The sequence below is a fragment of the Drosophila bipectinata genome, chromosome 3R, assembly GCF_030179905.1.
Source record: "Drosophila bipectinata strain 14024-0381.07 chromosome 3R, DbipHiC1v2, whole genome shotgun sequence".
Lineage (NCBI taxonomy): Eukaryota > Metazoa > Arthropoda > Insecta > Diptera > Drosophilidae > Drosophila > Drosophila bipectinata.
The window spans coordinates 21,977,090-21,989,739 of record NC_091739.1 but is presented as its reverse complement, the minus strand read 5'-3'; the positions used below and the strand labels follow the sequence as shown (position 1 = coordinate 21,989,739).

The 12,650-nt window shown below is 49.1% G+C and overlaps 1 protein-coding gene across 1 annotated transcript in view; it reads left to right on the top strand.

Moving 5' to 3' along the window:
- htt (huntingtin) overlaps positions 1 to 12,650 on the top strand; it is a 39,271-nt gene that overhangs the window by 19,207 nt on the left and 7,414 nt on the right. The window contains exons 14-25 of the mRNA XM_017237316.3: positions 75 to 232; positions 315 to 930; positions 2,972 to 3,655; positions 3,906 to 4,073; positions 4,133 to 4,425; positions 4,796 to 4,877; positions 4,993 to 5,874; positions 5,965 to 6,149; positions 9,612 to 9,860; positions 10,767 to 11,106; positions 11,407 to 11,544; positions 11,603 to 11,865. Coding sequence (XP_017092805.2) covers positions 75 to 232; positions 315 to 930; positions 2,972 to 3,655; positions 3,906 to 4,073; positions 4,133 to 4,425; positions 4,796 to 4,877; positions 4,993 to 5,874; positions 5,965 to 6,149; positions 9,612 to 9,860; positions 10,767 to 11,106; positions 11,407 to 11,544; positions 11,603 to 11,865 — 4,058 coding nt within the window. The remainder of the gene's footprint in view (positions 1 to 74; positions 233 to 314; positions 931 to 2,971; positions 3,656 to 3,905; positions 4,074 to 4,132; positions 4,426 to 4,795; positions 4,878 to 4,992; positions 5,875 to 5,964; positions 6,150 to 9,611; positions 9,861 to 10,766; positions 11,107 to 11,406; positions 11,545 to 11,602; positions 11,866 to 12,650) is intronic.

Genomic DNA, 12,650 nt, shown 5'->3' with positions numbered 1-12,650 from the left:
CACCATTTTCCCGGCTCCAGTATACCTTCATGTAATATTATTTCCCTTTGCTGGCCCCGCCTTTGTCTTCACAGCTCTTCATGAAATCCAATGCGCTTATTCAAGCGCCCATATTGCGGCTGCTCTCCCAATTATTGGAGCTGAACGTTACCTACAGCATATTGGATTCCAAGAATGTAATATTCGAGCAGATACTAAGTAACTTGGATCTGATAGAAGGCGGTATAGATAGGTGAGTAGTTACAGCTTGTGCCTTGTAGGATAATTGTAACGTTAATTAATTCCTTAAATTTAAATTCCTTATGTGTGTCCAGGAATGCGTTCATCATCGTTCCCCCGATGCTGAGATTCCTCATCCAACTGACCCACAAAAGCGACCGCCAGCTGATCACCATTCCCAAGATTATCAGCATTACAAACAACCTATTGGCGAATGGATCCGTGCGGGATGTCGCTTTGCTGGCCCTCAAGACCTTGAGCTACGAGCTTTTCTTTATGCACAGCCAGATGGAGGAGGCCCTGGACGCGGACTCCGGCCGAGCGGCATGCCAGAGCCCGTTGAGTGCGACCCCCACTCCGGAAACTAGAGAGGCCTTGATGGCGCAACGACGCGAGCTCGACACGCAGCGGGAAGTGGTCCTGGGCATGCTGGAGAAATTCATCGAGGCCCGGCCAAGTCAACAGGTATTGGCCTTGTTGCTGCTGTTCGAGCGAAGTGGGCAGCTTACGGAGTCCCCGCCGCCATACCACGGCTCTCAGGATGCGGACGCCGTGTACGGAGCACTGTGCCGTGGCCTGTGCACGCAGCAGTGGCGATTGCATTCCGCCGGAGCTTTGCGGCTGGTGGAGAGCTGCTTCCGCAACAACGAAAACTATGTCCTTGCCGACAGCAAAGGATTCCTGCAGCTGCTGCAGCTGTTCATCGAGCAGGTGAGCGATGAAATATGCAGTGGCCTAAAACTTGACAAAGCACTCAGGCCATTCGCAGATGCCCGTCAATGCTTCAATTACGGCATGCATTAAGACCCTGCCCTTGGGCACTTTCCGGAGTCTGTCCGACTGTCTGTCTGTCTGCCTGTCTGCGGTAACCACCTCGATTGAAATCATAAATATTCGCAATACCTGCTTAAATATTCATGTGCACACACACTTGCACTGGCACTGGCACTTGCACTTGCACTTACTTGCACTCGGAGGCGTCGGGCAATTTGTAATATTTATGACTTCAGACAGAAACTTAAAATCCAGCTCGACATGCAAATGAACACGAATCTGTCTATCAGTCGGAGGCTCGGTTTGGCAATCTGCCAATGCAAATGACATATGAATGGCCTGAGTAGGTGTCGCTCGGATTGTGTGGCATCCACTTAATAATATAATTGAAGTAATGCCACAAATTACAACACTCTCAGCTCCCAGTTTGCCGGCAATGGCAATGGCACTGGCGGACGTGCGACCAAACTGGTGCTTAAGTTCCAATTGATCTCAATGACATTAAATTTGCGGCATATCAGAGATGTGCCATCTCTTGGATGACAAACATATGCTTTCATCCAAAGAGTTGCTGTGTTGTGCTTACACTCCTTACTTATGTATGTAGCTGCAACTAAAGCTTGTACAACAACACCTGTAGGCCCCACCTTCTTGCCTCAAACTTCCTGGCGAGCTCATCAACGATTTGTCATTGCCCGTCCCTTCCGTATTTACATACACACGAATGCACTTAGTTGCAGTTACGGGGCAATTTTTTATTTGGTTGTATGGCTGTTGCTGTTGGTGTTGGTGTTGCTGTTGCCACTGGTGTTGCTGATCCATGTGGCACTGTAGTTAATGTGGCACATGTCGTATACGTGACATTTTTAATACCTACGCTTCAACGCCGCACATTTTCAACTATTAATGCGCATTTAAGCTACACATGCATTAACTGTCGGGTCGCCCGGCTGGCATGAACTCCTGCCCTGGCGTGCCTTTAGGGCTGCCACGCCCCAAGCTCTCCCATCGCCCCATTTGGCCCTCCGTTCAGACCAGTCAACCGTTATGCTACAGTTAAAACCAACTTAATTACACAGTCTCGCTCGCCAGTATTAGTGACAGGACCTTCCTCTGGCTGTGTGAGTGGGTGGGTATTGGTCCTTGGCGTAGGCAGTCGATTGCATGTGAAGTCTCAGCGCGAGTGAAGCCCACCTGCATCCACCGGTCTAGCAGAGTTAGTCGCCCCTATTAACGGCCATCTGACACTTTATGGCCGAAGGCAATTCAGCCTCATTTAACTTGTAAATTATGCGCTCGGCTTAAAAACTTTAACTAATTATCGTTTATTTAATTTGGGAATACTCGTGCAAAATAAAAGAAGTGCGCCGTGGGGCGGAGGAATTAACAGAGTTACACAGGGACTTTGCCGCTCAGGTGGCATGAGTAATTAAGCTCGGCCCTCCTTGCCTTGCCTCGAATATGTGTATATTTTAAATGTATATTTTTATAGGAGCACATTTATGTGGGCGGGGGGCGTGTGACTAGTTTACGGCACCTGCATTTTAATTGAAATTGAAATTGCGCCGCAACTTAAATAACATTCTGCGTGTAAACATTGACTGGGAAAGGCAGGCGGAGGCGGAGCCGGAGGCGGGGTGTTTGCCGGGGAAAAAAGCTTATTTAAAATGCACCACCAGCCAGCCAGCCAGCCAGTGGTCCGGGCCAAGAGGCAGAAGGCGCAAATGGAATTGCATTCGCCACCAGCCCACATGAGCAGGACTTTTCGGACGGAGGATGGGGGGCATCCTTTCTAATTACTGCCGGAAAATATGGTGATGTTGGCTCTGGCAACTTTGTCACACAAATTTATGCAAAGTTTCACACTTTACTGCACTGGCGGTCAACAACGAAAGGAGTCATCAGCCAACGAACTTACAGCTCCCTGCATCTCACTCGCTTTTCGTTTTTCCTGTTCCTATTCCTACATATTTTCCAGGACGTCGGCAACTTTGGTGATTTGGCTCTGGCCGTGGTTATGCTGGCGAACGTAATCCTTAAAACCGAGGAAATTTATTTAGTGAATCACATAAAACTTTATTTGAATAATAACCCAACGGCCGAGCGTAGGCTGCAGGCGGCGGCCCTAACGCCATCGACAGGCGGAGGACCTTCTCGATGGCAGGACGAGGTGCCGTCAACATCTTCGGCGGCGGCAGCTGCCAGGGCTGCTGCCTCTGTCTGCCGGTCCACCATCAGCGAAATAAACTACTTTGCCAAAGTGCTCAGCGAGAAGCTGCTCTCCTGCCTGGACACCATAATGGCCCAGGACACAGGACTGTCCTCGGCTGCCAGCCACGCCTACTGCCAGCTGGCCAGCCGCTTTGTCAACGCCCTGCACAACGTCTGTTGTCGCTCCCGACACAAGGATGCCCTTCAGTCGGTCTTCCGCTTGGTCCTCGCCGAATCTGAGTTCCTCTGCAAATACTACAGCCTGCTGCTGATGAGTGTTGCCCGCCGAGGTGTACCCGGATCGCTGGATGCCGTTCTAATCGCCTGCCAGAGATTGGCGTTGTCCGTGCGACTGGAGGAGCCTGTGGCTCTGCTGGAGCAGGCCGCCCAACTGCCACTAAGACGCAACTTGCTGCGGGAGTTACTGCGCGAAATCTGTCGGCCTAACGTGGTAAGTACACTGAGAAAAATGACAGAATCTTGACCATGTGGCTAGTTAGTTAAATCTACTGCCATTCAACGACTTACTTTAAGCACCGTTCATGGCGGGGCATAATTTTAATTGATTGCCACTCGAACATGCGCCACTTGTTGGCTAATGGTCCGTGGCACCCGGCAGCACTCCAGGCCGGCCATCTCCACACCGAACCCTTGCCCCAAACCCAATCCTTAAGCAAATCACGATTGTCCACTAATTGCAGGGCTGTGAGTGGAGCGCGCAACAAGTGGGCCAGTTGTTCGAAGGCCGGTATCTGAATTTCCTAATTGCTGACCACTTGGAATTCCTTTGCGAGCTTTGCCAAGAGCGTCCCGAGTGCGGCTCATTATTGCAGGTGGCCCTTCTCCGGAACGCGGCCCAATTGAAGCCGGTGAGTTGCGAAAGTCCTTTGCATAACAAAGCCATTCATTCGTCGTGTTTTCGCCACAGCAATCCATTCGCCTGGTCCTCCGGCTACTGGGACGTCTTTGTGAGTCCACCGAGCGGCGAGCCCCTGGAGAAGCCGACGGCGGGGATGCGGAACCGATATTGCAGGCCCTGCAGCTCCTGAGTCGCCTGCACCAGCTGCACGAGGGACACCGTTCTCTGCAGCTGCCCATGGAGCGAATGGCCCGGCGACTGACCGCCCAGAGCGGGAATGCCACCAGGAACGTCATCTACGAGCGACTCGTCGAAGGCGAGCTGGCCGGGGGAGACGACCAGGACGCCCTGCGAACCCTGCTGTAAGTAATTTCCCGTCATTAGTCATCGAGAAAAATAGCAAATATTTTTTCAAAGGGGATTTTTAATATGGGGGTGTATCAGTTATAAAGAAAATTATTCTAAAATAATTAAGTCAATAAGAGTATTGCTAAAGTTCCATCCCTTTGTAGATTTTCCATTTTTTTTTTTTTAAAGAAAACCAATTCTTATGAGCCAGCTTCCCAATAAGCTCTCAATATATTTAAAACATTCCATCCACCCTACTCAAATCTTTTTCAAATCCAAAGTAAACAATGAACTGAAAGTAGAGAAGTACTCAAAGTTCGGATCAACAGACTCTCATTATATCCCTTGATGCTTTTATTTATGTTTCATTGCTTCCCATCGCAGTCTGAAGGACTTGGAGTGCCGCCAGGACAATGAGACTGCAACGCCGTCGCGCATAATTGATGAGAGCTGGCTCTTTGCTCAGGTAAATGGGACAAGCACTCGGCCATTATGGCACTGCCACAGCTAATTTGTTGTCCTTTTCCACCTCCACTCTGCCTTTCCTGCCTTTGACAAAATTCTGCTTCCCGCCCACGCAGCTAATCAAATTCGCCACCCAGCACGAGGATGCACCCCAGCAGCAGAAGCAACTGATGTTGCTGCTCCTAGAGATTCAGTCGGAGCCGAAGCTGAACCGGCTGCTCCGGAGCCTGGGGGCGGTACAAGAGGCCAGGATACTGCGGCATGCCATTGCCGGCTCTCTGGGCGCCATGCTGGCTGCCTTTCGACAGAAGTGCATTCAGCACGCCCCGCACATCAACTACATGCAACCGCCGCCGCTGGCGCGTGTGTCCTGCTCCCTGCTCCTGGCAAGGGTGGTGGCCACAGCAGAACAGTCGCCACCACCCAATGCCGAGCAACTGGACGTTGCCAGGGCAGTCGCCGCTCTGGTGACCTGCGTACGGAATGTGGAGCAAACAGCCCTCGTGTACATCGATGCCCGGCTGATTGAGAAGTTCGTGGGTGAGCACCTGCTGCGCCAGGAGCATCTAGCCCACTTGCTGGGCTACCTGGACTGGCTGGTCGGGGCTGTCAAACAGATTTTGGCAAAGCCAACGCGGCAAGAGTCTGAACAGGATGCACTGGGAGTGCTGCTTGCTACCGTGGATGCCCTGCTGTTGCAGCCGCGTGTCTGGAGGGACCTAAACGCCAGCTCGGATGCGGGCCCTCGCTGCGAACTACTCGCACTGTTGGACCGTGTGTCTGGCTGCATACTGCAGGATACCATTTTCTATCAGCGCCATCGCCTGGAGAAGGGCAGCGCCAACAAGGGTCCGGCACCGCAGGCGATTTTCCTGGCCAAATTGATTGAAACGCAAATTGATATCGAGTCCCAGGACAGCGGCAGGGTCTTGGCAGGCGACGGGGACGCTCGCCTGCAGTTCGCCGGCCAGGAGCTGGCCCAGTTCCAAGTGCCACTGGTAAGTGACGTTCGGCTGGCCATTTGTCAGTCTGCAGCCCAAAAGCTCTTTCCATTTACTTTCCCCTTTCTCTGCTCCTCCTCATTCCAGGGCCTTGTGACCTCCATCGGCATCTCCTTGCTGCGTACGCACCAGTTTTATGCCTACGCGGTGACTCCGCACGAGCTCATCCAGCAGCCAGAGGAGCAGCAGAAGCAACAGGCCGATGGCAAGCTGCCCACCATTCCTGTGGACAGCCTGAGCGATGTGGATATCCTGCGTCAATTTGTCAAGCGGTAGGTAGCCAAGCAGGTCCTTAAATTTAAGCTCAACATGAAAGAAAAGCTAGCTACGGGCAGAGCCGAAGTTGATATACCCTTGCGGATAAGGTTAATGGGTTAAGGTTTTCATGATGGGATCCCTTGATAATAGGGTTTTCCCCTATAGGGTCCATGAAAATGGGGTTTACCTTATAGGGCCCACAGTGATGGCTATATCTTCCCCAATTCCCATCCGATTCTTAAGCGGAGTACCTTAAACGATCACAATCCTGACACAAAATTTTTTTAGATTTTTTGTCCATTTTTCCTGACCCATCCCCTGAAAATGGGGTTTTCCCCTATAGCGCCCACAGCGATGGCTATAACTTCCCCAATTCTGATCCGATTCTCAAGCGGAGTATCTTAAACGATTTCTATATCGATTCTCCACCATTCTGCATCAAAATCCTGACACAAAATATTTTTCAGATTTTTTGTCTATTTTTCCTGACCCATCCCCTGAAGATGGGGTTTTCCCCTATAGCGCCCACTGCGATGGCTATATCTTAAACGATTTCTATATCGATTCTCCACCATTCTGCATCAAAACCCTGACACAAAATATTTTTCAGATTTTTTGTTCATTTTTTCTGACCCATCCCCTGAAAATGGGGTTTTGCCCTATAGGGCCCACATGGATGGCTACATCTTCCTTAATTCTTATCCGATTCTCAAGCGGAGTATCTTAAACGATTTCAATATCGATTCTCCACCATTCTGCATTTAAATCCTGAGACAAAATATTTGTCAGATTGTTTGTCCATTTTTCGTGATGGGATCCCTTGAACATGGGGTTTTGCCCTATAGGGCCCACATCGATGGCTATATCTTCCCCAATTCTCATCCGATCCTTAAGCGGAGTGTTTTAAACGATTTCTATATCGATTCTCCACCATTCTGCATCAAAATCCTGAGACAAAATATTTTTTAGATTTTTTGTTCATTTTTCCTGACCCATCCCCTGAAAATGGGGTTTTGCCCTATAGGGCTCACAGCGATGGCTATAACTTCCCCAATTCTGATCCGATTCTCAAGCGGAGTACCTTAAACGATTTGTGGATCAATTCTTCACCATTCTGCATCAAAATCCTGAGAAAAAATATTTTTCAGATTTTTTGTCCATTTTTCCTGACCCATCCCCTGAAAATGGGGTTTTCCCCTATAGGGCCCACAGCGACGGCTATAACTTCCCCAATCCTGATCCGATCCTCAAGCGGAGTATCTTAAACGATTTCTATATCGACTCTCCACCATTCTGCATCAAAATCCTGAGACAAAATATTTTTCAGATATTTTGTTCATTTTTCCTGACCCATCCCCTGAAAATGGGGTTTTGCCCTATAGGGCACATCGATGGCTATATCTTCCCCAATTCTTTTCTATAAAGTAGTTTGCGTAGAAACAGACAGACGGATATGCCTATATCAACTCATGAGGTGATCCTGATCAAGGATACTGTATAGATTCGAGATGTCTCCTTTACTGCGTTGCACCTTTTTGACCCAAAATTATAATACCCTCTGCTAGTGTATGTTTATTAAGAGGGTATGTAGTGTATGTAACTTTAATTAGTCGTGAGTTAATGCTTTGTAAAATATTAAGATCAATCTTCCACAATACCCTTAAGTTAAAGGTAATTAGGGTTAGCTTAATAGCTTATATACATTGCTTACTGAATTTAATGCAAGGATACTCCACATCCGTCTAATTAAATCGGCTTAGGGTCGTGGCTTAAACCAGGCGGGTTATGATTTTGTCACCTTGACTATAAGCGGCATTGTCCCGAGGCTGGTCAGATGTCCTTTCGGCTTCCCTTATCCACTGACCAGAGTCTATTGCATTGTTGCTGTTGGTGTTGGTGTCGCTTCTGTCGTTTCCATTGTGTTCCAGCAGCAACAACTACAACCAGAGCAAAGTTGCTGACAATGCTCTGACAGGAGTGACGAGCGCATGGCAGCTACATGGAGCGATGATGAGGACGACAACGAGGATGGGTGGATGAGTAAACCGCAACTGGAAACATCAACATCCTGTTGTTCTATTACAAGCACAAGCACATATGTATGTGCGATTGCGGTGCTAGCCGTAAGACTTCATTGTCCTCGTCATTGTCCTTGGCTGGGCCCGGCTTGTTTGCCTCGTGCTTGTCACTTGACAGGCACCCCATGCCGCCACCGTCACCACCACCGCTTTTGGCTATTGCTATTGCTATTGCTGGGCCATTGTTTCGATGGCAGTCGTCATCATTACGCTGTCAGGCCAAAAGCTGAATCGTCATCAGCCAGGAATTGGGCGGAATAATTGTGCACGGCTAGCTGGCTAACTGACTCGCTTTCCGTGTCTGGTTCTGGTTCTGGGCTCTGGGCTCTGGGTCTTTGTGGCCAGCCTCAAAAACTCCACTCCCTTAAAGTATGCAAGGACTCTCGCTCTCGCTACTCCTTCCACAGGCCCGGATCAAGTCTGCAAGCCAATCCATTTTTGGCTGTTGTCCTGGCCGACGAGGGCACAAACATCAAAACCACATCAGCACAGGGAGCAGCATCAGTGCAACGATGAAAGCTGCGGTACTGCGGCACAGCGGTGCAAAGAAGCAACGGTGGTGCCCAAGGATGATAACGACAAAATCCCCCAAAGGGCTGACGGAGCGGAACATCAACAACTCTATTAGAGGAAACTCTGGCAACGACGGCGCAGAGGATCAGCATCAGCATCAGCATAGACATGCATTTTGGCCCAGAATGGAGGGCCAAAGGGCGTTGGGGGGGTCTAAAAGCTGGCTAAAAGACACAGCAGGAAGAGCCGCCGTTGAGGCAGCGAGCGATATAAACAAATTATGAGCAGCAAAGTGAGATAAATGCATGTGTGCGTGCTGCAGATGGCTGCCAACAAAAGACACGTCATGCCAGGATGCGGATGGGGATGGAGGATGGCGGATGGAGGATGCTTATAGGGTGGCGGATGAGGAGGCGGATGCGGATGCGGACGGCTGCCTTTACTCCAGAAACATTGTTGCTAATTGCACAGAAACCACCACGATACAGAAACAACCCATCCAACGTTTGGTTCTAGCCAGGATGGATGATGAGAAGTTGCTGCTTCACCGGCTGCCTGCAGTCTGCGACTAGAGTAATCGATGACTAATTGACATTTTCGGCCAACTAACATATTACTTTGTACACACACACAAGTTTGTGCTGCACATACATATTTGTGTATTGCATATATTGCATATTTTAAATATTTGAAGAGGTCGGACTAATTGAATTAAAATTTCAAGCATTGGCTGAAAACATTTTATGCAGAAATTTCAATTTTCAATTAATTACAAACACGCCCAAGCGTAGTAGTCACATAGGGAGTTCCAGCATAGTCAGGAATTCCAGCAGCTGGTAATTAAATTGACACTCATGACCGACCACTCTATCCTCTCGATTTCAGGCTCGCAATCTTTGGATTCACCACACGGCAGCAGTTCGAGGAGTACTTCATGACCTGCCTCCTGCTGATCAATAAGCTGTACGACGAGCACATGGTCGATCAGCAGGAGCAGTTCCAGATCAAGCAGGTCTGCCTCCAGGCCATCCTCGAACTTTTAATGACGTACAAAACTTTTCCCATTGTGGGCCAGTCCGGCGGACAGTTCCATCACACGACTCGCTGGCATCGCATCACTTGTGACAGCATTAGGTGAGTTTTAGTTGTTTTACTCGATGGTGTTGGTTGTGTGTCCTGAGCGTCCATGGTTTTCCTCCTGTTGCCAGGCTAAAATTTATGAAAATTAAAATTCAGAGCGCAGTGGGAAAAGTTTTTAATGTGTAAATGGCAAAAAGTACAAATTAAATGCGAACGGCAAAAGTTGAGTCTGTGAATGAGCGCGTGTACATCCTGATTTTGTTTAACACACACCCCACCCCCATATATATTATATCGTTCCGATTCTCGACAAAAAAAAAAACGTCCAGAGCTTCAACTTTAAATGCACAACTAATTTGTTAACATGAGAGCGGCCAAAAACAATTTGGTAAATAAGTTTTTCGTTGCTTTTACAAAGTCTGCGCTTTTAATTAAAAGCGACAAAAAGTCTTTGTCGGAGCCACCACGATATTGCACATGGCGTGACGTGAACACATGAATTATGAAAATAATTTTAAAAGTTAACGAATGCCAAACACTTTTTATATGTGTGCCTCGACTGTCTCGATTCAATTGCCTGAAGGAACCGAAAAAGAGCAATAAAAATATCATTCATAAAAGTTAAAATATCAAAACTCTGTTGACAAGCCCTAGGAAATTTTTTGCCAAGCACACATATTTCTCGTATTAGTTGACCAAAAAATTGTCGTTATATTGTGTGTAACACGAAACCCCGACCGAAGCTTGTATTCCGCTTGTTGACTTTATAAATTAGTTTTTAATTACAAGCAAATACTTTTTACTGGCAACTCTCTGTTAGTTGCTCTGCCAACAGGGCGAATGCGCAATTTAATCGATACGAGTTGCCGGCAATTATGATGCGCTTTATCGCCACCAACAACCCAATGCATTTCCCACACATCAGCCACAATATACATGCCATTTAAAATGCATTTTCAGCTTAAAGAAACTCCACAAGGTGCAGCTACTGGTGGACGCATGCAATGTCTTCTATCACCCCAATCTGGAGCGGCAGCTGGCCCACGACAATGTGATTGGCACACGCACCTTTGCCGCCAATCAATACGATCTCAATTTCAGCTGGGCCCAAATGGAGGTGCACGCCGGCGGAGGGCTGGGGGATGGAGGCGCCTCCGTCACGGCGGACATTAAGCAGTCCGGGGATGCGGATGTGCCTGACATGGCAATGCGCAACTATCGCCATTTTACGCAGCTGTCGGGAATTGACTTTCGCAGCAGCACGCAGCTGGTCTTTGACGTACTGCAGCAGATGATCGAGGTGAGTCCCTGGCCCGCGTTGTATGTCAAACTTTGCCCAGCATCACGTCCGGCCATGTCCCGTCCCTGTTACGTCGCAGGCACGGCCTGCAGTCGGGCACGGTCCTCGTGCGTCCCGTGCATTCGATGGCTTTTAATTGGATTATGCATGCTGCTCGGCGGACATTACGATGCCAGGCCGTGCCAGTCCGCTTTTCGGGAGATCCTTTGGGCCATCGCCGTGACTCTTGATTTGGCACTAATTCAATTTGCAGCTGCAAGTTAGTCTAACTCTTTCGCATTCCTCCGACTCGTCCGACAGCTGAATCACATCCTGGTGCTGCCCAATTTGGTAAAGTTTTGTGAGATCTGCGAGAGTCGCGACCACATCAAGTGGATTAGGGAGCGCTGCCTCAAGCTGCAGGAGCAAGTGGCCATGGACGATACGATTTCGCACCAGGTAAGGATTAGTCTATAAAAACCACGACCCATTTTTATAATCCTTGTGCTCTTTGCAGCATATCATCTACTTATTGTGCCGAAGCCAGGCCCTCCTCATTCCCAGCCTGAGTGAACTGCAGACCCTGTGCTCCTTGATTGGCAACATCTACTTGAAGAGCTCGCACAGCTTCATACGCATCGCCACCCTGCAGGGGCTCCTGTGCCTCCTCGAGTCCTGCAGCAAGACCAACACGACTATGGGCCGGCTCAGCGAAGAGCTGGCTTTGCTGCGAGCTCTCATTGCGGGCTACATCAATCGCCATGGCATCATTGATGAGAGGTGGGTTTGGTAAAAGGATTTTGGTTGTACCCGGTCTACCGTCAATAATGAGCTAACCCTCTGTCCTGCCCCCAAGGTTTATCAGGCCATTTTCAGGACTTTTGGACCATATTCGCAGGTTGAAAGTCATACCTGGTACCTGGCACCATCTTCCATGCAAAGTCATCAATTGTTCTGGAGGGGCTTGTCTGAGCTTCTTCCCAGCTCCTGCTGTTCGAGGAGTTATCTGCTCCTGAGATCCACTCACTAATGGCAAAAGTTCTCATTTCGCATTAGTTACCCCGGCTCATCGGCATCTGTGCTGGGAGCTAGGTGCAGTGCGCTGTGCTGTGCGGCCAAGTTCCACCTGGTGGCTCCTGGCGGCAGCCACCCCCTGCCTTGGTGTTTAGGGTGTTATCCAAAAACTTTTCAAGGACTGCGCCGGAACCAGCCACCAGCCAGAGGCAAAGGGAGTTTATATAACTCGACAGGGCCCAGAACATCGATGAACCATGGCCATTGAAACTTTGCTGTTGCCACGGCTGCCTTAGTCAAGTACAGCCTCTGATCAGTGCGGTTCTTGCTCCACTTTTGGCTCGTTGTTTATGCTCACCAGCGGATTCTAATTATTGACGGAGAGCAGCTGCCTCATCGTTTGCGGGTTTTGATGGAATTTCATATGCTGCACTTTGGCTTCCGCCTTTGCCGTCTGTGCCGCCCTTGCCACACCGCACGCAAGTTTGTTTTTGGTACTTTGGCAGGTCTGGAAAATGCGTCAAAACTTGAACTATGTGTGCACTGTTGCG